A 27,086-nucleotide genomic window follows, 5' to 3' on the forward strand; every position below is an offset into this window, starting at 1 on the left:
AAAAAGGCACTAGAAAGAAATTAGCTCTCCTGATCAGGCTGCACTCGGAGAGAAGTATCGTTAACCTGAGCTTCCAGGTAATTACAGCACACGGCAGGTTAGTGAATCCTTCCGATACTCCCAAGCACAGGAACACCTACCACAGTTTTTTTTTTTTTATGCAAAGGTCTGCTCTTTTCATTGTGCATACAATGTGATTGCTGGTTTGACACTGCAGGCTACACTGGTTTTATGAAGGATTAAATGCCACCTGAGACATATTTATCCTAAATAAATCACAAATGGTAAACTGCAGCATGTCAGTGTCAACACCCTGTACTGCAGCAGAAAGGTTAGCCATACAGGACTAAGCACAGCAAAGAATTAGCATCCAAGCTGCAAGACCACAGGGCTACAGTTAACAGGAGGAATGATCAAGAAGAAATATTTCCACTGAAAAACATTCCGTTTTTTGAACATCTGTGAGAGCCTTGCAGAGGGCCATCATTTTGTAAAGGTCACCTTTTTCCTGATAACAAACGGGAGTTGATCCTGTCACTGTTTGCTGAAGACAGTATTTAAGAGTAAGTGAACAGCCTGTCACTTTTAAGAAAGATGAGCAAGTCAAACTCGGCTAATTATGAATCTCCATGTCTAACTTGAAATTTACTTTTTTGGGGGTCTGACAAAGACATAACCTTAATTCCTGGAAAATAATAAAATTAAAAAAAAAAGAGAGAGAGAGAGAGAGATGAAAAGACAGCAGGATCTTATAGCCCCAGAATGAAGCACCTTTTCTAAGCAGCTCTATCAGAAAATACATTTTTAAACAGTTCCTTCAAGAAGGAACTATTGTTTTGCCTCACCCCAACTTTCTCACAGTTGATAATTTTAAGATATTAAACATGATAGGAAACCCAGTTATCTCTAGAGTCAGCACGGCTTATACCCTAAACACTTACACAATTATATTAAGCATGCATGAGGCACACTTCAGAAATTAGATTCTTTTATCTTTATCTAGCTAGCTAGCTTGAGAAAGGAAAAGAAAATGCACAGACATAACAGATAGCATTTGGTTGCTCCTGCTGAATGCCAGTTCTGTTTATTGCTTAATATTAAAAATCATGATGCTTCATTTTAATGCTAACATTTTATTTGAAAGACAAAAACAAACAAACAAAAAAACCCCAAACTTGCCAGTTTATATTTTACATTTTTTTTAAAGAAACAAAAGCAGTTGTACTGTGAAACAAATCTTTTCAACATGAACTTGCATTGGACAATTGCAGTATATCCACAACTAAATAATTGACATTCTGGACTAAGCAAGAAATACAAGGTCACCTTTTTTTTTTATTATTATTATTTTTTCTACTTGTTAATGTCAATGTCAGAATTTTCTTCAAAAATCCCCATAACATTTCAAAAGTAGATCACAAAATGAACTGCAAAATGGTATTTATATGAAGCACTATTTATAAGAAAAGCAAAACACTGACAGTGAGAATATATATATATATTTTTAAAAAAGCACATTCCGTATGTAGGACTCTCATCTAAATTTAAGTGGAAGATACAGGCATCAAGTTATTTTTTCTGAATGTGTATAATCAAGAATTTTCTGAAATGCAGCATCTCTTCCCTAGGAAAAGTCTTATGCGATACCATGGAAGAGTAAGCTACTATTAAAAAAATTGATTCCAGATGGAGAAAATACTTAATTTGATGACGTATGTTTCACCAGGGATATTTTAAAGTAAGATTCTAGAAAGCAAAATGTCACCTGTTCTTCTTTAAAATAAAGAAGGGCACCAATTACAGTATCTAAGCTTACCTGATCACCTTGTCATTGTAATGATGCACATTTTGTAATTTTTTGCTTATTTACCTGTTTATAAAACATACATGTAAGTGAAAGTATTTTACTCTTGTGATTATGTTAGACAAAAAAGAAGGCAGGGATTTACCCTGAGATAAAACAACATTTGAAAAAAAAAAATAAACCATTGAACAGAGCAATACCTACTGGAGAGGAGGGGGGTATTTTTATCCTCTTTTGTGTCCTAATGCATTTGCTTTAAAATAATCCCCTGTAATAATTCTCAGAGCTGTTGTAACAAGATTGTACTACCCTTTTCAGTGAACTCCTCCTAGTAGCTGACCTTCACCTCCCACAGGGTGCATATTTGTTACCTGCCTATGAGGATATTGTACTGAGAAGGTTTTACAGAAGTTATTCCAGGAATACAGTGCCTCCATGGATCTGATCACCTGCATCAAGCCTATGAGATAAAGCTCTTCATGCTTCTTGTACTTCGTTATCATCTTGCTGGCCCTGAACTACTTGTGAGCAACCCTCTGTATAAATGACCATGCTTGTTAGCTGTTCTCCTGCTCTATCAGGGGATACAGCTTTTGCTTCTATAGCAGTACCAGCCTGCAAAATCTCTTGAGACCCAGCTGTCTCTATCACAGCGTGCGAGTACACACCAGGCTCATCCTGCATGTCTGGTGGCAATTCTGTGACAATGTAGTGGGTTGCACCTTCTGAGAAGTCACCATCAGAACCCTGAACCATGGCTTGAGCTATTTCTTCGGTGACGATAATCTGTGATATTTCCCCATCCGAATCAACTAAATCCATGTGTTCACTCTGGACACTGAGCGCATGGCTACCAGCTTCCTGCATAATTATCTGAGAGCCTTCTCCAGCTACCATATGCACAGTCCCTTCCTCATTTACAATGACCTGAGTGACACCTTCTTTCATCAGCTGGTCGGCTGCAGCCGTATCACATACAGCAAAATGTAACACTCCTTGGACCATTTTCTTGAAGGCAGCCTGAGCGCTCTCCTGAGATGCAATTAGAGCCGATGGGTGCATGACCTGCGTCACTACTTCCATTGGTTTGGTATCTTCCTGAGTCTCCTGAACTTCGTGGAACATTTGTATTTCTTGTCCCCCTGCATCACTGGGGACACTGGGCACCTCTGGGTTTGGCATTTGCAAGAAATCTTTGTGACTAGACCTGCTTCTGTCAAGGAGTCCAGATTTGGTTTCCACTTCGCCCAGCTCTGTTACAGCACAAAGCAAGGCATCTAACGCTGACGAGGAGTCTTGGGGATGGACTGTAGCTTCAGAAGCATCTAAAACTTCTTGTTGCATTATCTGCTGCAGTACAGCACTACTGGAGTCAGGAACTGCATCTATAGGAACGGCCTCTTCCATCTCGGTTCCTGTTACAGCGCCTTCAACCACTACCACCTGCGTGGCCCCATCTGCTAGCTGCTCGGTAAGTATCTGCCCTGGAACCACACTACTCACGTGCGAGCCGTTTTGATTTGTAGCTATGACTTGCCCATCCTCTGTAATATGGACGACCCTGGCCATCTGGCCAGCCATTGCTAGAGTCTGAAGGGTAGCCGCTGCCGTTTCTTCCGCAGAGACATCGATTGCAAAGTCACCGTCGTATCCTTGAATAATAATAACTTGCTGAACTTGTTCAGGCGACTGTGGCTGCCTTCTGCTGCCCCGAAAGGCCTTCTCTTTAACTGGAGAAACCTCTCCCAGTGCTGCTGCAGTGAAAGGACTCGCAGTTTCCACAAAGGTTGCTCCTTGCCCCTTCAGCCGGCACTCATAGGACTTGGATACAATGCCTGCAAGACAAAATATGCTGTGAATATGGTATCATGGAAAATATCGGTTCATTACTTTAACAAATTGTAGCTTAAATGGAAGAAAATTCCTTGACAATTTTTAGATTCCACTGGCAGAAAACACAGATAAAATGAGCAAGCGAACAAAAACAATTTGCATGTTTTCCAAATAACATATTTACAGGTTGAAATAATTGCTGAGTTTAACAATGCTGCAGCCTATTAACAATTTAAATGTGTTTTTTTAAAATATGCTGTACAAAAAAAGCCCAGATAAATACAGTATACAGTAAAAAGCCATTAACACATCTTTTATAGAAAATCCTATTGGTGATACTTGGGTACTTCGGCAACACATTTTAGGATCGTACGTTACGTTAAACATGTTTGGGTGTGAAAAACTGTGGCTGATCTTCTTAATACCCTGCTTTTGTTGGTGAGGTAATTGCCATGCTGTCAGTTTGATGTCATTGTCTTCCCCTTCATTTCCCACCTAGCATCTTCTCCAGCACACCTTTCTGGCTCGGTTCACCTGCCTAGTTACCTGGAGAAAACGCTCGGCAGTCTTCTCACCCTAAGCAGGATATTTTATGCAACTATCGCCCAGAGAAACCTCAATTACACTTCTTAATTACTTCTACATGAAATCAATTAATATATAAAAATACATTTACCTCCACATTGCAACTGCTTATTTTGCCACTCAGTCTGCTTTTGGGTCAGTGAAGGCTTCCTCCTCCATCCTCAACACTAGCAATGATGCTTCAACACAGCAAATGATGCTCATAGCTGCACAAATCCAAGGCCACCACCTTCAAAACATGGCCTCAGGGTTACCCTGCCACCCTTCTTGCCTTCCAGCAGTTTAGCCAGACGTGACTGAGTGTACCCTGTGACCAGCCCTGTGGCAGAACAGCTCAGCACTCACTGTCTGCTGTCATGGTGCCATCCCCAAGCCCCACTGCAGCTCCTGCAGGCTCACATCTGGCACACACAGAGGAGAAAGTGCCTAGACATCAAGGCAAGGGTTTGGTGCCAGGGCCTTGGGAAGGCTGATGAGGCCCCTGATGCTGAGACAGTCCACACCCATGCTTTAGCTGTCAGGCCCTGATCCCACAGAGAACTACACGGGGCTCTAAAAGGCAGAGAGTCATCTGCTCGAAGGTAAGTTCACACTTATGAGATGTGCTACACCGAGACTGAGCACTTGGCATCTTGCAGCCTCTAGCAACTTAATATGCTACGGTGAGTATCAAGCTAATATTCCAAGGTAACACCAGTGCCTAAAAGACTGGGCTCTTGCTGGCATCTATCTATCCATCTATCCATCTTTTTTTCTATTACAAAGCTTCTTGTGGAGAAGAGTACTATGAAGCACAGGTAATTGTGTTAAGCTGAAAGGCTGCAAATCACTTTCAGAAGTCTCAGCCGACGTTACACAACTTTCTCCACCTTAGTTTGCAAGACAGGTTATCTTTGGAAAAGAAAATTAACAATTTAAACCATTAGAGTGTTTCCAAGTGATGCTGCGTGATGTATCTGGCACATACAATTGAAGTACATTTTGTCAGGCGTAAGCTGTAAGGAGGCTTACTGTGGTACGACTGGTTCTTATCCCCACTTTTCCTGTGCTCTCTGTAGGCACTGACATTCACGAGACCCCCCAAAGAGCAGAAAAATAGGAAGGGGAAATCAACATAAAATGACAATTATCTTAGCTCCTCCACATTTTATAATAGAGTAGAAGTAATTAATTCTCTCAGGAATCTTGCTTTGTTGACATGATAAAAGAGGAGCCTGGCAGTGATGTGGCACAAAATCAAAATAACTCTACAAATCATGCATTTTCCACAGGATTTCAAAATCAAAATAACTCTGCGATCATAATTTTCACATGCATGCATCAAAATCATGACATCTTTCCCCTAAGATAATGGTAATTTATGTACAGGACACAGCATCGCTGCAGCGAGGAGAAGCTCCGGTCTGGGGAAGGGAAAGAAAAAGGAAATCCATCCTGTTTTCATCTCCTAAAATAATTGCTGTACCCATGAATCTGTGCAGCTCCGGCCTTTACTGTGCAATTGAACAGGAAGTCTCCTGGGTGAAGAGCTATCCAGTGAATCCCTCGCAGCGCTGATAATTATGCCATTCTGACTGCTTACTTAATCTATTTGAATCCAGAGGTGAGTTAAGCCACTTCCTGACCATTAAAGTAAACTACATGGGTAAATACTGCTGTCACTAAGGGGTGTGATGAAGCTTAACTACACCAACATCTTAACCTCAGCTCGGTGCAACCCCAGCTATTCCATCACAGTTCATAAATGCGATTGCAGGTCCATCTTTTGATTCAGCAATTTAATAACTTCGAGTGCTGTCAGTACTGCTTTGAAAAATGGCTCCTATAAAATGTAACAGCCTCAATCAGATTGTAAAAGATTCACCCACTGAAGATTCTTCCATTTCAACTATAATGAATTAATGTTGAGCTATGTAGAAGTTCAAGTGTCATTTAAACTAATGTGAATCTACTGTAACTTTAAATTTTTACTGGACTATGACCAAGAATTTACTGGGAACATCAGCTTCAATTTCAGTGATTTTTCATGGTAAATATGAATTGCAGATTTTACTGGTTTTCTTTTGTTTTACCAGCGAAAAGCCAAGTAGGGAAGATATTTAGAAAACAACATATTTTGAGGCTTAGCTGCTATTTTGACTTTGAAACAGCACATTTCTATAATGGAGCGCTGCTATCCAACACAACATTTGCAGGAATTTTTATGCATTTAAGGAACATGTCACATTATTGGACTGTATGTAGCAACAAATCATGTTGTCCTACTAAATTCAGCCTGCCTCTCACCCCCTCTTAAAAGCCGGCAAAGGGAAGGGGTAAGTGTTGGCTGACATGGCAAACATAAGCTGCAATACAAGCCCGCATTAATATTAGGAAAACTGGACTTGTTGCTGATTGCATGTCACTGCAAATTAAGAAGATACACAAATAGGCATTAAAATGACAAAATATAATGATATGAGAGCTCATATTCAGACAATTTGTAAAGAGGTGTTTCATATCTAGGGGTGCAATGATCACAGAATTGGTTTCTTTCCAAGAAGTCTGTCATTTCAGCAGGACCATTATTTATCAGTCGGAGTCCTGAGCGACTGTTAGTTTTTTATTTGAAAATGTCAGGATTTTTTAGACATTAAATCCATATTCGCAGGTTATTTTAATTCTCAGAGACCACAAACTCCCAAAATAGGGCTAAAAGAAAAGCTTTGATGTTTAATGTGCTTCTGGGAAACTACAAATAGGGTTTAGTACCTTTTTCCCTCTCTTTTCCTCAGTACCTGACTTCCTTTTGTGTGTCTGTTTTATTCTTTTGTTACTGTCATCATTTGTTCCCCACAGAATAAATACCTTATTCTTTTGTTAAGCGTACATTTAATTAAAATGTACAGGATTTGTGCAGTAAACTCGAATGAAACAAATAAAACAGGGGCCCCCTCTCTTGAAGGCATACGTTGTGAATGAAAAATGTCATTACAGACTAAAAAATTTTGCAGTAAACAGGGCCTACAGAGAGAAGTTTCCCCCGTAATGACATCCATAAAATACACAAATGGCACTTTTAGTACCATCCTGAATATGGCATTTTCTGTGCTCTACACACAATCTAAATGGTTTGATCATAGAGCATAATACTCCATTGGGTTTATAGAACAATCAATGTTCCATAAAATGATGTATTTATCCAATAGTAGGCTCAGCAGTTACTGGTGTATGACATTGTAGGACACTGGCTTTGTACTGTTCAGCAGCACACATGCTGGCTGTAAAACTTATCTAACACTACTTCAACAACTTCATCTCATCTGTGTCAAGTAATTTGTTGAAGCCTCAGCTTGGTTTAAAAAAACTTGTAATAAAAATTCATAGGATTTTCAGGAGAATGAAAGCTGATGACAATAGAGAGGTCACATTGTGGCGCCACGCGAGGGGTCGGGGGTCAGCTGCAGTTCTAAAACAGAAAGTAGATTTCATGCATCGTGTAGCAGATAAAGATGGCATTAAGGAGACTTGTCTCAGAAAGAAATGCGTAATGCGTTAGGAAAGTCTCTGCTAATATTATATGTAAAGCACCACTTTGCTCTCCACCAGCCGCCTCTTCAGAATTTTAAACCTTGCCCAAAAGTTGTAGCAGCGGCTGTGCACAGAAAGGCTGGGCTGAGGATATCCTTCACAAGGAGCACCTTTAGGACAAAGCAGTAAGTCATAGATGAAATAATCTGTTAGGACGACGGAAATGATCTGCATTTACGCAGCACGCTTAAATCAGCTATTGTGCCTTTCCTGCGAAAGTTCCAGGTGACCTGATTTATAGCACCCTATTTGGCAACACTAATTTTTTCATCTTTTGGTGATTAGGCACATTATTTACGGATACACACAAATATTTGGTATCTATTAAAATGCAATGAATATTAAACAACGTGAACGCAAAGAAACATCTTTTCTTTCAAATAAATGCAACCTTCCTACAATTACAAGATACTGAAAATTCAACTTACATTGGCTATCACTTGAATGAGCAACTGATGTCTTTATTTCAGAAGTTATTGTCTACATAACAATAAAACATTTTGACTGGTATGGTAAAAGCCCACCATCCAAGTTCATAAAGGAATAATTTAGGCCCTGATCAAGCTCCAAATTTCTGCATTTTTCCCTTCTTTCATTCATTCATTCTTTTCTTTTTTTTTTCCTTTTTGTAACTATCTTTAAATAATTAAGTGCAGTCTAAGAATTGTAGCATGACTATTTTCTTGATTTTTGGAGGCCATAATAATAAACCACATTTTTCAAATCTCTTCCTTAACCATAGTAAAAGCTATTCTTTTTCTTTTCTATTTTTTTTTTTAATATACAAGCAGTATGGGGGCCAGCATTTTCAAAAACAGCTAGTTAAGCTACTAAATAAAAGAGGTTGTGAAGGCTCATTCATATCTTCTACTGAAGGGAAGAAAATAGGGTGGGTCAAACCAAGAAGTGAAATAAATCAGCAAGCCAAAAGGGCTCTGTCAGAACTATTATGTCCACAAAGGCAGCATATATTTGTAAAGCAGTACAAATAGATATACCTATAGGGAACTTAACCAGCTCCCTAAGAGACATAAAAAAATCCACCCTTGACAGAAGGTACGTAAATGGTAATAAGAGAGAGACACCAATGCAGTAAGGGTTTTTTCTTTTCAGTATATTTTTACTGTAAAAAGAAAATTAAATACCATAACCAATTCTAAAATACTGTGAGTAGTTCATCCTATACTTAAAAATCCAGAAATGTCATGTTTCAGGCTAAAACTCAAAACATCCTTTGCTTCTAGCTTTATCCTTTGTCCTCCATCACGTTTAGAAACTTCAAGGTCTTCTAAGAATTGCTTGCATAAAGGATGAAGCTCAAACCTTTCAGGTACCTTAAGCAAAGTGGCAGATGTGCATTTAGCTTTCTTAAAACGTAAAAGGAAATGACTTTGTAATTTTTTTCTTCTGATAACCAGATTGAAGCAAAACAAGAAACAGCCACCAAAATAAATAGCTGGGCTATTCAGTTATGGTGTTTAGGTTTGGTTTGGATTGGTTTGGTTTGGTTTGGTTTGGTTTGGTTTGGTTTGGTTTGGTTTCCTTCCAATGCCCAATTAACCTTTGAGAAAAGGCCTTTTCTGTGAAAAATTTCAGCTTCTCTTTTCTTGCGCTAAAGGTCAGAAATGAACTCTACAAAGCCTAGTGTTACAGAAGCTACGCAAATAAAAAATGTATGTACCAAAACTGCCACTAACCACGGTAAACAGGTAAGGTGTTAATGCGTAGATTTTACAACGGCCCAATGCGCACAGAGCCAGACTTTCTTGTAGACTACTTTTCCTCTTTACACACTTGCCACCATGCAGGCTTTATCTTCTCAACTCCTGCTTGGGAGCAAAAGCCTCACTGAGGCATATACAGCAATTACCTGTATGGACAAGTAGCATTAGGAGGAATGTATTTGGAGTACTTTAGCTAGCTTTTCCAAAGCAATTTAGCAGCTGGAGATGAAGGTAGCCAGCCTGGATACTTCTTTGCAGACCAGCTCCAAAGGCCTTCAGTTTGGGAACAACTGACATCGATGCTACACGGATGCACTTTTCCTGCTTTTACTCCTGCAGTGCAACTGCAGTGCTTTTTAGCACTTCTAAACCAGAATCCAGGTTGCAAGAGAAACCAGTTGTGCTTGGTCAGACTGCAGAATTGTGTTTCCTGGGCCGACAGAGCATATAAGACTATATGAAAAATAATAGGAATGCTAATATGAGAAAAGCAGAAAACAAACAAACAAACAAACCACAAGCTCTGATCATAAGACAAATTATCGGGATTTCTAAAATGGGTCCTAACTGAGACAGTAACTATTTTGCCAAAAAAAAAAAAAAATAATAATCCAAACTACTTTTTGTCATTATTATCCCAGCAAGAGTTTCTGTTTTTCAAGAATATATACATTTAGATCCTGGTCTCATAAACATTTATTTATCAAGAGTACTGCTTACTGCCATAGTTAGCCTCAATAGTCTCGAAGGGACTAACCATGGTAGCTTGCACTATGCATTGTGTTTGCATAATCAGGCCCTTGGGATTAACAATTCTGAAATTGGCTAGCCTTCCCCAACGGTTGATGTACATATATGCACTAAAGAGAACAGACACTTGTAAGGGACACCAAAAATAATAATAGAAAAATCATGTTATGAAATGATCAAGCAGAAATTATATTCTTCTGTATACCAACCAAATCTGAGTATTGTTATTTCATTTATTTATTTATTCTGATTTATGCACCCATTCAGTAAAAAGGAGCACCTGTTCTTTGCTCAAGGGCATGTCTCAACCCATTTGAAAAGCACGGCAGCGTCCAGGCAGAATGTTTGCGAATAACTAGAACTTGTAAGTTTTCTTGGTTGTTTTTGTTAGTTAAGATAACAGAAATTACCATTTGCTCTGCGATAGTCATCTCTGCAATTCATTTATAAATTCAACTGCGTTACAGTGTATGTTCATATCTTTCCAGGGTAAATTACGGGAAATAACCATTTGTCTTCATTGTAGACACTTTTGTATGTATAGTAGAAAACAAACCTCTATTCAATAACTGCACAGAGGCACCATTAAAATCAAATTTACAGTAAACAGAACCTGCAGCTGGGGTAAAACACTAACTGTTAGTATTTTAATTATCAGCGAAGCTTTCGGAGGTCTAACATCTGCTCATAGCCAAATGACAGCAGCTGCTCGCGTACACTTAAAACAATGTGAATTTCTTCTATAAATATTAAAATGAATTGTATGTTGTGTGTTCATTGTAGCTATATTCCTATTAAGCTGTTTAAGTGTATAGGGCATTTTGAACTTCTTTCTTGTGGCAAATTCGTAAAGGGCTGACCTCTTCAAAAGAATGAGAGGCGAAGACAGCAAAAATTCTTGAGTCTGTAAATTGAAAATGTTTAGAGACAGTACTAGAGGTCACCCTCTGCCAAGATGTTGCTAGTAAATGCTAGCCAAACATCAGCAATGAGTTCTGATCGTTGTGCACTACAGTAACTTCAAGGACAGGACTTCTCAGCAGGCAAGGTGTCAGGAGTCTATGGGATGGGTTATAACAAAAGCTAACACTCATTGAATAAGTAGAAGCAATTAATGCAGAAGAATTACCAGAAAAAATGTGCTGTTTCAATATTCAAAGCATCGGAGGAGATGAGCGTGCTGTCTTTTATGAACTTCATCAAAATCACACCGGAATGAGCACTGATTCATATGATTAGAAGTAATAATCTGTCAGAGAGAAGGAGCTCTGCTGGGCCAATATGAGATCAGTTAATTTCGTGAACAAGGGTGAGCTTCATAACTTAACTTTGCAGCTTTTTATCTGGACACTGACATATAGCTGATACGTTCATTTTCATCTCTCGTTTGCTGGGAATTCAGGAAAGACAACTGGAGGAGTGACATGCATCTGTTCAAATGGTAGTGGTTGGCACACTGAGCAAGCATTACAGTTTCAGAAGAAAACAAGGTAAAGGAGGTTGGAGGCTTTAACTTAGACGTGAGTTCAATGGAGAAAGACCTATTTCTTTGCTTTTATAGCACCAAATGCAGTATCAGTGGCTAATAATATTTATACATTTTTGCAATGGATCTGAAGCTGGAGAGGAGCTTTGGATGGTTTAGTCTGAAAGTCATAGGTCATGCCACCCTCTGCTTTGAAATAAAGATTATGTGCTTTAGCCTTACCCATGTAGCCCCAACATAGGATCAACCCCAGCTGTCCCCAAACTGGTACATGGCATAAGACAAAGCTGAATTAATTACACAGACGGTTGCAGAGCTTTTGCCATCTGATTTCCCACCCCAAAGGTCTGTGTCAGTGCACTGTGTCCCACTACTTCTGAGAAGGAGGGAACAGGGCTGGCTAGAGGTGGTCCAGTTACCTCCCAGGGTGGCCTTCCTCTCTGCTGGCCCCATCACTCCACCTCAGGCACAGGGAGCATTGAGGCTTATAATGCCTAAAATGTTGATTCTCAGAAAAGATGTTGATATTTCAGAGTGTCACACAGGCTTAGCAGTAACCACAGGATTATTTAAGAAATGTGAAGCAGGGTACGTGCTGGTCCTGGAGGGTGGGATGGGAAGCAGAGGCTGCAGAGATGGGTAGCTCTTTTATACCACTTTTGAGGGTCGAGTTTGTGACAAAGTCTTCTTTTCATGATTCACCTCTGGTGAAGGGTGGAAGCAGCATGTTTCCAGCATATCTTCAAAAGAAGAGCTGCTCGTATAATTGACCCTTCCACTGACAGAAATGTATCTTCAGTGCTACTGATACAGTAGTACCTAAACGAGCTGTCTTCCAGTTCCAGTGTTAGAAGGCACTAGGCATTACGTGGATAAAACAAGACAAGACGCCAAAGGTGGTGCTTTCGGAGCCACTGCTGAACACTCCGACGCAGGAATTGCTGTGTCAGTGTGCCACAGCCGCGTGCGACGTGCAAAGTAAACCACTGCACCGTGGCTCAGTACAAGTGCTCAGAAGCTCCTTACTCCAGGTGCTTCCACCCAGCTGCAAAGTTGTGTTTGTGAGATCTGAATCATTTCCATGCTGCACTGCCAATAAAGCTACCCAAGCAGTTGGTTAGCCAGAGGTAGAAATCAACAGCTTTTAGGTGGAATACACAGATAATAAGAAATTGGGAGGAAGTGTTAAAAACATCACAAAGAGCAACAGGATGTAACATAAATAAATAAATTATGATGCAAGATTCAACTTGCTGCACACTGGTGCTTGCGGAGAAAGTCAATCTGCAAAAATGACACTAAGTGAGAGATAAGTCCCTTGAGAACTGTGATGCTGAAGACATCTGAAGAATGACCGTGGTCATCAAATTAGATGTGAGTTTATGAAAAGATAAAGCAGGAACAGAAAACAGGCCAAAGCAATTTTTAATTGCAGGTTCAGAAGCATGTCTCCTGCACATTGCTCTGGTACAGATGCAACTGAATTATGTCTCAGCTTCGCTAGGGCAGAGACACTGCCTAAGGAATATTCAAAACAGCGAAACAAAAGTTATTAGAAGGCTGGCTTGCATGGAAATATTGAAGCTTTAACTGCACACATTCTGGCAACAACAACCTCTAATTTTTTGATGCAAATGCTGCAGAGGGAGGAAAATTTTTGTCCCTTTTGGATCACCATAATCTGATTTTGATGAAACCCTAAAACATTCAAGCCACGCTGTGGGAAGAAGTTTGGCCATGGTGAGCAATGGAAGCCAGTTCAGCTCCCTAGCCCTTCCACGTGCCAGAGCAACGAGGTTCCCCCATGGAATAAATCAACCGCACGAGCGCTGGAACAGGTTTTAACCTGAGTCATCGCCATTTGCACTGCAAACCCATACCATCCCACAACAGTTCAGTGAAACATGGCATGCGATCCTCCAGTAACTACTTAGTTAACTTCTGTAAACAACTCCATTCTGAACTGAAGTTCACCCAAGACTGCGGCGCCTTGAGTCTTAAAAAGCCAAAGAATTTGCAATGACTGTCAATCACATGGAGCATGAATCCTACTCAAATACGGACTAGTAAACAAACCCTGCCATTCCGTCAGGTCATTTCATTAGCTCTTCTTCTTATTTTTTAGCTCCTGAGGTCCAGTTTACACCAGGAAAAGAGGGAATATTTAAGAACTTATTAGTGATCACATTTTTGTAATACATTTTAAATTCCACTTAGCTGCTTCTTTTGATATTAGTTGCTCAAAGATTTATTATATAAATCTGCCTACAACTGATGCCAAATGTTTAAAAACATGTTAATTAAATGGTGCAAACACAATGGTTCCTAGTATATTTATCTGTAGCATGTTGCGCCGTGCAGTGAATGCACTTCTTATTCTGCCTTTACACAGAACTGCTACAGCATTGTTAGCATTAGCCTAAGTGGACCTCAAGCACTATTGCTGCTACTGGAACAGTTCACATTTTTCAGTGCCATAGACAAAATTTCAGAGGAAGGTACGATAATTTCTGTGAAAGTGGTAAAGCTTGTGATATATGACAAGACAGAGACCAGATAACACCCTCCCACCCCCCAAAATAAAATAAAATATATATATAAAAAAAAAAAAACACCACCACCAGAAGCCTAAAGAAGCCTAAAGCCAGATACCTGGAAGATGTGATTTTCAAAAACACTGAGAAACTAACAGCTCCTGGTGACACTTATGTTAAAGGGTTCTTATTTCAGCTACTTTTTAAAATATTACTTCTTACTCTTTTTTTCAGCTACTCTAGCTTAGTGAACAAACAGTTTCCTAACTTCTGGCACATAGCAGACAAAAAGCACAGGAGGACGCATTGTGGTCTGTCTTTTCAAAGATGTGCAGATTAAAGAGCTTCTGAGCAGCCCATGGCATCGCAGGTTGAAACAGCTGCTGCGAGTCTCACGTAGGGCTTACTTGGAGATTTCATAGCCACCTCTTCCACTATCCATTCCAGTGCTCCAAAACCTCTTGAGGTTCACCATTTCTTTCATCGTGTCTCCCAGTATCCTTAAAACACTACTCAGGTGCTTCTACTAAAATAAAAAGACTCTGAAGCTATCTGGATGATATTATTTTCTTTGTAATAAGAAAATATGCAGATTAAAATGTAGACAAACCAAATCAATACCAGTGTCTAAAAGAACAAGCTAAAAGAGCTCCAAAATGAATGTATTTTCTCTTCCATGTGTTATTTTTTAGGGTCTCTTTCACAACAGAGTGAATTTTATGCACGATTTTTGGATCTGTGTACCTAAAGCTAATTTCCTCAATGCAGAATTAGGAAGCAAAATAAAATTGGCCTGCTTTCTACTAGTGCTAAGTACAAGCACATGCAAATGCAAACCAAACAGAATGCATTTAAAATCTAATGGCATTTATCTAGCCATGTGCCTCTTTAACTGTATCTTCTGAATTGCTCACAACAGTAGTCTATTTATCACTATAACGCCATAAAATAAAAAAAGCATTGTTCTAACTTTTGCAGGCAGAGAAGTGAAAAGCAGCAAAAAGTGCGTTGCCAGGGTCACAGAAGAATTCCCAGGTGTATTGAGGCCCAGCTTTATGTCTTAATCACGGCATTATAATTTCTTAGAAGAGCCTATTGTCAACTCCCGGAGTTGAGGTACTCCATTTACCCACAGTGAAGCACTAGTCACATCACCGCAATTTTCCTGATAATGCCCTGTCAATGAATCAACCCCATGCTCGTGAGCAGAGAGGAGTTCAGTGTCCATGTATCCTATAATGAGGAATGCCGCGCTGCAATCTCTGCTGAGATTGTCATAGGTGTCCACCGATACCATCTGCAATTACAGAATTTTATGAGATGGAAACTGGTTCATTATGAAAAAGACTCAGTCTACCAGCTCATTTCACAGATGTCAGATGGTAGACTTCCTGATCATCACGATTCTTGCAAGTGCATAAGAAAGGGCCCATAGTTAGGCTTTTGGGAATTAAGCACATAGCTAATGCCAAGCATAGGCTTAAATGCTTTTCTGAGTTGGGCCCTTGGTTAGCCCCAGTCTAAGACAAATTCAAAGCAGGGTCTTAGACTCTTTAATTTCTGTTTTAAAAAGGCCAAATCAGCACTGCTTGTCCTCACAAAGTTAGCTAAAAATCACTTCTGTCCACAGCCAAATGTATCTCTCTCTGGCTGAAATAACCTGAATCTACCTCTGCAAAATGATTGTGTGAACATGTTTCAATGTACCCGCTGAATCCCACTTGAATGTTCACCTATTCAAATAAATGAAGACATTCCTTTTAAAAGGCTAAGGTAAATTAAGTAGGCTAACCATACATTTTTGTAGTTTTAAGAATAATTTGTATTTTAAAAGAATGCTACATTTAAGAAGAATGTATAGTGTGGAAAATGTTGTTTATAAGCCTTTTTTCTCACAGAGTAGTCTCTCTCATACAGATGTTTTTGCACTTTCGGACAATGATATGCCCACCTTCTGATCTGGTAACTACCAGCTTAAACAGACATCCTAATTCCAGACGGATTGGTCCATTTAAGAACACAGAAATTAAAACGATTCTCTAAATGCCAAAAGAAGCACACATTTCTTCTGTAGCCATCCAGAAACAAAGCACTGTTTGCCATAACTCATCCCCCTGCACACCTTCCACAATAATCCTGTTTCTGCTGGAGGTGAACCTTGCTGTATGTTTTTATTCCATTTTTAACAAGAGACCAGAGAGAAACCCATGCTAGCAGCGTTCACCACATGGACGTAAACACTAAATGCAGGCTGGAGCCCTGCTGCGAGTTCTGGGGGACCTTTGATGCTCTGGGAAGGTGATGACAACCTCTGTCGTCCTCAATATAACGAAACCCACTTATCTGAGAGACTTGCTTTTTCCTCATGCAACTACCTCAAGTGGCAGTGGCAGTGACAGACACGCTCAAAGGATGGTCTCCGGCCTTTCATACGTTCCTTTCATGGGACTGTTTCCATAACAAAGATATACTCCCTCTTGGTCAATTTATCACAACCTCCCTGAGCACCTTCCCTCCCACACCAGCGCTTGGTATCCCCTCTGCCTCGTCATGAAAAAACAAAACAAAACAAAACAAAAAAAACAACAAAAACAGAACAAAAGCCCACCAACCATACAAAAATTATATTGTAGATTTGTAGATTAATGGGCTGATTCTGGCATCTCAATTCAAATGGATTTACAACCACTGTGTTTAGCCCAGTGTGATTTCAAATAGAATTACTCCTGATGAATTTGAATGCAAATTCACAAAGCATTAAAACAAACCGTGTTTAAACTCGTTGGTTCATCAGATGCAAATATTGTGCATTAAGCAGGGAATACCCATTCATGAAAATAATGAAAACTGACACCAATATAATAAAATCATTACAGGTTTATGGATTCTGGGACTTAAACAAGCCATACCCTTGCTTCTCCTAACTGATTAAATGCTTCTTTGCAGTTTATGTTTGATCTGCAATTCAAAAACAAATTACTTTAGTCTTTGAGCCCAGAACCTTGGAAAATTGCTAGGAGGTTCTAACTCGGATTTGTTGGGGGAGAAGGGCCGGATAAGGGAAGGGAACTATGGGGGCAGGGCAGCTAGCAGTGCAGTTGAGAGCAGACAGCACAGGAGAGGATGCAGTTAGATAAATCGAGGCTTACAGACTCTGCCGGCAAGCATTCATAAAACCGCCGCGCGAACAGCATTGTGCAGAACAAAAGGCAATGATGATAAAATTGGGCACTTTTGTTTTATAAAGCTGGCACAGATGGGTCTGTCACACCATGTGCTTCATTTTTATGAAACCTCAACCACCTTCACTTTGCATCATGTTTGTAGACAAGGGGTTTAAGTGCAGTAGGGCAATGGATTGCCAATTATTTCTGGTATTGTCCCACAGCAAGCCAGCAAAAATGAGTGCAACCCTCTTCTAGCTGATGAAGTAGATCTCTGAAGTTGCATCTAAACAGTATATACAGTCTGGTTCTTCCGTTAATCCCCATCGTCCAATTATCATGAACAAGTTTCCATTTTCGGTTAGATGACAACAGCCTAGCTCAAAACTTTCCAGTAAAAGCTTTGTATCTAGACACTAAAATTCTTCACATAATGATCAGATTTAAAACAGCAAAACATTCCTCACTGAAGCATGTAATGCTGATAATGCACTATTTTGCCGTACAACTTATGCAGTATAGAAGGTTCTTTGCTGCATCATGATCTGCTCCAATTTGTGTATAAATAGCACTTGTAATAAAAGGAAATGTAACACCAAGTTTTGCTTAAATAACAGCTGCAAGGAGGCTTGGAGATATTGTAGCTAACAGACAACAAAAAAGGATGGGCAATTGCAATAGCTCTTACTCAAAATCGCTATTTCTGTTTTCCTTTTCCTTTTTGTTAATCTACTCACACCAACATTAAGTATTTTAAACCCAAATATTTAGAGATCTATACGCTTGGATGGTCTGAGGACAACTCGATTTCTAGAGTTCAGGTACCATCTAGATTTGCAGCAAACATCAGAAAGCCCAGTCTTGAAGGTAAACTGAAGGTAAACTCTCCAGAAACTGAATCAGCCATCCCAGGAAAGCTCCTATTTCTGAGGACAGAGATGCGTGCGTGAAAAGATCTAACTATCTGTGGAGTCTGTAAGATCTACATTTTCAAATGGGAGTGCCTCACATTAGACACCCAAATCTGTACTTAAAAGTCCATTTGGCATTTCTGTAAGGGAACGTGCAACACTACACTTGATAGGGTAGCTGATGCTGGGCCACAGGAGATTTCAGAAGCCCTCCTGTTTTATCATCACAGCAATCCAGTACCCGCTGCCTCTGTCAGTTTTTATAAATCCTTACCTGGCCAGCAGATCAAGGACTTCCATTCCTGTGACAGCCCTTTGATTTATATCCTTAACTTTGTTATCTCCAGAGCACAGCACACAGAACAATACTGGTCAGAGGTTAAGAGGAAAATTGTGGCCATATTCAGGTTATGAACAAAATTGCCATTGGTTCATAATGTAATTAATTCGGGATTAGAAAAGAAAAAATAGATTCTGCTCACTCTTCATCATTTGATGCCAGTGCTCTGCGATCCACCTTGGCTTCCAGTTGGCATTAAGATGCTACTTAAAAGCTACATAGTCCCGAATCTCCTGGCATATGCACTGTATTTAACTCTGTTGTTCTTCCCACACCATTTTTCATGAATGCAGTAAACAAAAGCATTTGGAATGGGCTTCTTTTCTTAGAAAGAGAGATAGAGATAGAGAAGTCTGTCACATTCTCTTATCAGTTCTGAAACTGCTCCTGGACCAAACTGGACCAAAATAGCTTCTGAGTAGAGATATGATGAACCATAAGGCAAGTGCAGACTTCTTGCTTTTTGCTCATAAACTAACTGTTGGATAAGTTCTGGAGAGCTGCTGAGAAGTTGATTTACCATTAAGTAAAATTTCCATGAAGTGATATACCTTGGCTTTATGAGTTGCTGAATACCAGATCAAACTCAACTTCTCGGTGCTACATGCATCTTTTTTTTTTTGTTTTCTTCTTCTTTTCCTTGCAATGTATGAATATGGGAGAAGCACAATATTCAAGGATAAAGGACCACCTTAATATGCATTAGAATGAGATGTGCTGGCATGTACTAAGTGCCAATCTGAGCACTCAGACGTGGAATTAGGACTTCAGACATAGGCACTTATTTTAGAAAGTGGATCTCAGAGGATATATAGGGATGCCCACTTAGCTTGGAAAACCCTGCTCCAGTTTTAAAAGCTACTTGTCACTGCAGAGCAATTTGGAAGCAAAGTGGTATGTTTGGTGGCCTCATTTGCATGACAATACCCAGAATGCTCTCCTAACTCACAGCTATTTCTTGGAAGGGTTGATGCATTCAAGCTTTGAAAATAAACCAAATCATGTGGGTGTACTGGTGCATATCATTTCTCTCTCCCTTTCCTTTTTTAACAATCCATGTGCAAAGGTAGAGCTATTAAAATGTGTAACCATTGCAGGTAACCAAACTAACCTGTGCATCTCCACCCTTTACTAGAAATGAGAGATACAAATGGTAGTTTGGGCAAGTCTCTAACACATTCATCGATTAGCTGATCAGGTGGTACCCTTGTGGATGTGCTTTTAGTGTTGACATCAGTCATCAAGGCTTCTGTGAAGAGCTGTCACAATATATTAACAATCAATTAGAAAAACTAAACAACTTACAACACAAAGCACGGATGTAGAACAATAGTTCATCAACAAGGGCTTCACCCATCTCCTGCACTTTCCTCCTCCTCTCTCGCAGCTTGCTACACAAAATAAATGCACTGCATTGACTTGCACTGCAATACAGAATATCATAGTCTGCTCTATTGTGTGGATTTCACTGCTGAGAAGCTGTAATGCTAATTGTCAGTTTCCCATGATCAAAGTAATTTGGTTAAATAATTGGTTTACATTTACTATATTTTATTTGCCTCACAAAAATAAATGTTTTAACAAAAGATCATCTGAAGAGGAGGGAATGCTATGGTGATAGCACCAATATGGTGCCAACATATGGATAAATATGTGTGTTTTGTGCATACAAACAATGACATGAAGCCTCAGCTGTTTAGAGAACAAAGCTTTACACCTGAGTTAACTTAATATTATGATATGTGCATTCTGGTGCACAAACGTATGGGGGTGAAGACGAGGCAGTTTGCACTACATCTAAAATTCTTCTTCTGTAGTAGATTTTGACACTGAAGTCAGTTCCTATTTTAAAAAATACCATTTAAAATGCTGATTACTTGGGCATCATTTGTAGCTGATGCTTGATAGGTGATAAATGGTGGCATTCCCTCCTTTCTATTTACTCTATCAGTTACATGAAGTCTTCACTAACGTGTGAAACAATGGCTTTTCTATACCAAAAACCAGGCTGATGACATCATGATAACCCTTCCAGCCATTCTTGGCTTTTCAGATTTTTTTCTCTCTTTTATTTTATATAATATATGGATTTGACCACAGTTTTTACAGCTCCTCCCCAGATGCAGAAAGGGAACACAGTAACTAAGTGCCTGCAGCAGTCGACAGAAGCTGTTTCCTTTAACCTCCCTCTAGACTACCAGGCGTGAAGAACGGCTGAAACATTTTCCTTTAGCCACCAGAGTTGCTTTTTTTTTCTAAACGTTGCTGGAACAGCTTCATTCAGACTGGGCTGCCACCGGAGTTTGTTCAAAATTCTGCCAGAATGGCTTCAACTCAAAAGTAATTAAAAGCCTCTGAAAAACTCGTAAGTCAAGGGAGTGGCATAACACCCATTAATTACAGTGCTCAGTGATGTCACACCTGTGACTTATTGGAGGCTATCCTGAAGAGGGTTCAGAGCTGCTCTTCATAATTTACAATGGTATTTTGAAGACTGTCTATTGAAAAGCAGTATCTAGTCTGGGTAGTGCATATTTAACAACAGCCAATTGCATCAGATCAGGAGTAATACTGCACCTTTCGCTGTAAAGCTGCGGCAGGTGACTACAGGTTTAAATACCAGGCACACTCCACAAGCTGGGTACACCTGAGGTGGGACCATGACCCTCAGAAACCTCTGATCCAGCTTGGTTGTCGTTCTGTTCACCTCAAGCAGCAGTAAACTTGAAGGACAGAAAGAAAAGAACTTCAAAGGACAAATGTGATTGCTATTTTTCCCAGGGTCCTGATTCTGACTAACTTTCAATATGTTAATACTGCTATTGGAGTCAGAAGGTCTATACGCTTCTGTTTAATTGTGCTTGGCTGTCCTTGCAGGATTTAGACGCCAGTAGGTAAAATCCTTAACTGGTTACCTGAAATAAACGCAGTAATGTTTATCTCCATCAGTCCTCAGATGCTTTTTTTGCCATCATATAGGACACACATTGTCTACAGAACATTAAATTAAATTATGTAGGACAATACTGAATTTTATGCATTTCCAGTAAAGGTTGTATGTATTTGATAATCGTTTACAGAAAAAATATTGCAAGGTTTCTGTAACAGATTAAAACCTGCATTTTTTTAATATATATATATATTTTCCTTTGTCTGTTTTGAGTTTAAATAGAAACAAACCTTATAGTACGGAATTGGCTTAAGGTCACCTGTCTACAAGGGATTACTGTGTAGTTCCTTTTATATTTTTCCCCCTACTAGTTTGAGGGACAAAAGGGCAGCAGTACCCTAAGGGCTTTTTCAAATAACCTCTTTAGCAAATAAAGTCATACCCTATGTATAGAGGCCATTTCATCCCAGTCCCATGGGCTGCCTGTAGGGTAAAATACTGAATTTTTCTGGCATATGTCAGTGAATGTGAAAAAGAGGACCACTACTTACAGAAAGTTAAAGGCTGAATGAAAGAATGTGAATTTCCTTAATGCGCTAATTTAAAGCATTGTAGATTGAAGCTGAAGACATCAGCTATAAGCAGCTCTGAAAAATACTGGAATACATTTATGTGAACCATAGAGATTCAAATGCAGCAACTGATTTACTATGGCTTGAAAACACAACAGATTCAGCTTATCTGAGATCTTAAGCAAACAAACAAACAAACATATTTTCTCCAGGGAAAATAAAATAAAATTGGGCCTTTTCTTTATGGATGTAATCTTATGACTGTATCGACTTAACATTACCACAAACATAGCTGAAATCAAATGTCAAGAAGGAATCTGTTATACTCGTATAAATTACTATTATTGGTATTGCTATTATTGCTGCATTTGCTGCACCCCACTTCTGTAATTGGTTAAAAGATAACGTGCAAAACCCCAAACTTTCCAGTATTCATAAGGTATAAAATAATGGTTTTAAAACAAATGATTTGACAGCTGCAAATACAGGATAACACCTAGTTACATTATAGAAACAGTGTGGATAATTACTTTTTTCAAAAGGAAAGACTCCGTGGACCACAGTCTTGTCTGAATTTCCCTGCAGCTCAGATAATGTGCGGTAATACAAATCCTGTTGTCACCTCAACCTAAGTCTTTTTATCATCTATACATCAGTAAGAATGATGAGAGACGTCCCATGATTCTAACAGTCTTCCTTTGAAGGATCCACATGTTAATTACTGCACTAATTATGGTTTTTGAATAACCAAATGAAGTAAGCAGTCTATGGGAGGTACAGGCATAAACCTAAGACTGAGAAAATACTAGTTACTGAAGTCATCAGTGTAAACTGACACATTGAACATGCTTAAAAGAAGTAGAAAAAGTAGATTTTAAAAGACAAGCATCTTCAATAATTAGGGTTCCATACAGGAAAAAGAAATGTTATTTCTTAATGGCAAGTGCATTTAAACTGTTATCTAAAGATCTGAAGGTAAGCCTGCTTAATTCACTGCTTCTTCTTTTGTTATTAGGAAAACATAATTGTTCCAAATAATTAGCACTAGAGTACATCACAAGCTGACAACAAAATTATAGAAATCTTCATATTCAGATCCGTCTAGCTGGCTATTAGGAACAGTTTCTGATCATAACCCATTAGTTGAAGTGCTGTGAGTTCTTGATTGCCACCAAATAACCTCAGATATCTGCCTAAGTTAACAGCCTCTATTTATTCAGAGTTTTCTTGACAGTAAAAATTGCTTACGATTTTTACAGCTGCCACACAAAAGAACAGTATCGGATGTGCGTACTTGGAAGATTAGGTGATAAAATAATTGAAATGTGGATTTTAGACACAATTTTAACTCCTAACTTCCTAAATGAAAAACAGCTAAGGGATTTCAGTGTGCTGCAATGGTACTATTGCCTTTCACGTTTATTAAAAATTAAAATGAACACATTCCAAATCTTTCTAGTTGTGATGTCCACGCTAATTAAAATAAGATTTGTTTGGGGTGATTTTTTCTTTTTTTTTTTCATAAAAGCCCTAATTTGTCCTTTTTTCCATTGAACACTGACTAATCAACAGCTAAAGATTTCCCTGTATCTTAAAGCTCTAGCCTTTATTTTTTGGTACTTTCCTGTGAATAATGCCAGGGTACGAACTGCTGTTAACTCATTTCTTAAAGAGCTAACTAGCATGGATAGCGCCATGACAAAAGCTACCAGAATGTCTGGCATATTTTTCAAGGACACTGACAAATGAATCTTCTCCCAGAAATCACTGCCGTAACCCCAAAAGGAAACAAAAACAACAAACCAAACAAACAAAAAAAAAATAACTACCAAAAAACCCGCATACACACAGTAAGAAGGAACGTGTACTCTCCTAGTTACTAACCCAGCTTCAGTGAGTAGATTATTGATAACGTAATCCAGACAAAGTGGAAACTTGTTTAAATTTCCAATCTAATGCTTCAGTTATCTATAATGCTATTTGAAGCTGCTTTCACAAAATGTTTTTTTGTGATAATAGCTTGGTTTATAAACCCACAAAGCTGTATGTCAAATCCCATGAGGGATAACTTTGATTACTATAGTAATTAATGATGCTGGATAGTAATATGGATTTTCTGTTAAGATTTGAGTTTGAAGTTAATTAGTCTCCACATTAGGATTTGCTGATTAATTACAGATATTTAGTTATAAAGAGAGATGTTAATTATTAATCTAAAAAGTCATCTAGTGTAATTAACTAAAACTTTGATGTCAGTCACCACTCTCCTTGCATGTAACTTCCAAGGTACCAATTCTACGGAGAGGCACAGGCCTTCCCCAAAAGGTAAAAATAATAAAAAAAATAATAAAAAAATATTATTTTGTCTTTTTTGCGTATGGAGTACAGTGAACAATTTTTACCCTTAATTTGTCAAGAGAAGCCACCTACTTGGAAGCAGGACAGTAACTTAATTCTCATCAAAGTACTGACTTTTCATTGCTCATTCTTACAACATGTTTCATCTTATCACTGAAAAAATGTGCTATAAAAGAAATTCCACTATGAGTCTTAACTGGGTGTACTCTTGAAATCATGTCTTAACCTTAGAGCTGTGATGTCCTTCTGACTGATGGGCTTTGTCAGTTCCCTTGTTAAACTCTGGAATGAGCTTCAGCGTTATTTCAGATATCTGTATTTTCCAGCAGCAGCAGTGGCAGCAGCAGCCTCTAGCAATGCCAAGAAAATATTAGAGCAAAACTACTAATTAATGTAATAACTCAGAATTTGAAATCACCTTTTGTCTAAGAGGAAACCCCACCTTCTATGTTTTTTCCATCCCTTCTCATCTGCAAGGCACAAATCTTACTGTTACTGTAAAGGGGACGGGAACGTGATTAAGAAAAAGGGTTAAACCAAAAAGCATCAGCAGCACACCAATGTCCTGGAATTTACCCTAGTAACACAGACTCCGAGCAGGGATCTGTTTACATTATCTCTAGATCATCTTGACAATATTTATTCTCTATTTACCTAAATGAGGCAATATGATGATATTTATTGCTCAGAATGGCTAAATATAGACTTTTCCTGAGCACTCAGTACCATAGTGGGAGGTTTTGCTCTAATCTACATCTTTAAACTGACAAGCTGGAGCATTCCTAATGAATGCCTCTTTTCATCTGGATGTCTGTGTGTATTTGACAGTATAAATATTTAGCAATATCGGAGTCAGCTTGTGATTTTACCCAGATGGACTGATTGATGCCTTGGCTTGACGTTGCCAAAGACAATCCATGCAGTTATATAAGCAATTTCCCTCTTACTTCCTAAGAAGCAATTAGGTGGCCAAAGGCAGCAACCCAAAAATAGTGAGAATACTTCTGGTATCAGCTGACAACTCTGAGGGATAAATAAAATATGGTACTTAAATTATTACCACTTTACTTTCATGAATCATGGGATTAAAGCTTTCACTTCTAAAGTACATATAAATTGCAGGGTTTCTTATGTCTGTAATTTGCAAGAATCTAAGTTAAAATACCAGCTAATCAGTCAACTCACATTCACCTTGGGAAAAGTACCACCCTTCCTTGTCATTTTTGTAAATTGCATGCCTAAGCACCAATGTTATTTTCAGGGGGAAAAAAGCTTGTTGTCAATAACATATATTGCAGTCTAGTTAAAACAACATTTGTTAAGGTTTAATCGCAAATGTAATCTGCTTTTAAAGTTTAGACAGAACGCTCAGAGAAATTCAAGGGACAGATAATAAATCATTTTCTCCTATCTCGGGTGTGAACAAGGTAGGCTGGATTTTTGCAGGTGTGCTGGGCTGTTCTCCTGCATGCTGCAGACTGGTTTTGCTTTTTTCCACGAACCATTCAAAAATAAGAGAGATGCCAGCAGCTAAGAAAGAAGGAATTTATGCACTATGTGACTTTCAAGCTACATAAGCTGCGCTTCTCATCTAAGTGAAGATTTCCCATCATTTTATTCAGTTTGTATCTTTGGCATTCACTTTGTAATTCATAATGTGCCTGTGTAACAAATTGCAGCATCCAGAAGTTTTAGCTAAATTTCACGCACACACATATAAAAATATATGAATACAAAAACTCCTGGATACTGAATGTCAGCTTTACATTAGCTATGCACTGTTTGTCCGTGTCAGGTTTACATGGTGCAAGATGCCTGCGATGATTATGTCGTGCGCTCTTATGCATGTTAGTGCTGTGGGGGGAAAGAACAGTCGCACATTATTTTTGGCAATGGTAAAATTCACGTCTCAGCTCTGCTGTTGATTCCCCTCCCCTCCCCACACACCTTTAGTTTCTTTGTTTTCTATTAACTCATCCCAGTCTTTGTATAACCCATGCAATAACCCAGGAGAAAGGGCAAGAAAGACATTATTCTTCTTGACACTAATACCTATAGATCCTGTTCTGCAGTGATACCTCTCCCTATCGCAAGGTATCTCGGCTAACAGAACGCTCCAAACTCCAGAGCTGGCACCGTTAATATATTCCAAAGCAAGTGGGATACAATGCCCATCGGTAATCAGCCATACACAGCAAGGTTTCTTTGGGACCGCCTGCCCGCAGTGTTTTGGGACTGACAGTACTGCGATGTACAGTACCTTCACGTGCGGCACACACTGGCAGCAGCACACCCTTCGGAAAGGCAGTCTCCGACTTACCTTTTTTATTATTATTCTGTGACCAGCCAGGTGCCAAATAAAAATAAATGTATGCTGTTTTGTATTTATTGGATTTGATTAGCAATAAATTTGTTATTGACCAGATCCAGAGCGCGAGGGCCTGAGGCACAATCCAATGGTCTCTACTCACTTGATCATTACCCCCTGCACTTTCAATCAAGCTGCATTGAATTGCGTTACCCTGTGTTTTGCTTCTGAATCGTCTGGTTGGAGAGCTGAGGGCG

General features: G+C 39.1%; 1 protein-coding gene across 2 annotated transcripts in view; it reads right to left on the bottom strand.

The window, feature by feature from the left end:
- Positions 1 to 1,053: 1,053 nt before the first annotated feature.
- The window catches only part of ZNF407 (zinc finger protein 407), a 336,175-nt gene continuing 310,142 nt past the window's right edge, over positions 1,054 to 27,086 (bottom strand). For both annotated transcript variants that reach the window (XM_035317944.1, XM_035317943.1), the window contains exon 9: positions 1,054 to 3,639. In XM_035317944.1, coding sequence (XP_035173835.1) covers positions 2,282 to 3,639 — 1,358 coding nt within the window. In that variant the 3' untranslated portion in view covers positions 1,054 to 2,281. The remainder of the gene's footprint in view (positions 3,640 to 27,086) is intronic.

The sequence above is a fragment of the Oxyura jamaicensis genome, chromosome 2 (assembly GCF_011077185.1).
Source record: "Oxyura jamaicensis isolate SHBP4307 breed ruddy duck chromosome 2, BPBGC_Ojam_1.0, whole genome shotgun sequence".
Classification (NCBI taxonomy): Eukaryota; Metazoa; Chordata; class Aves; order Anseriformes; family Anatidae; genus Oxyura; species Oxyura jamaicensis.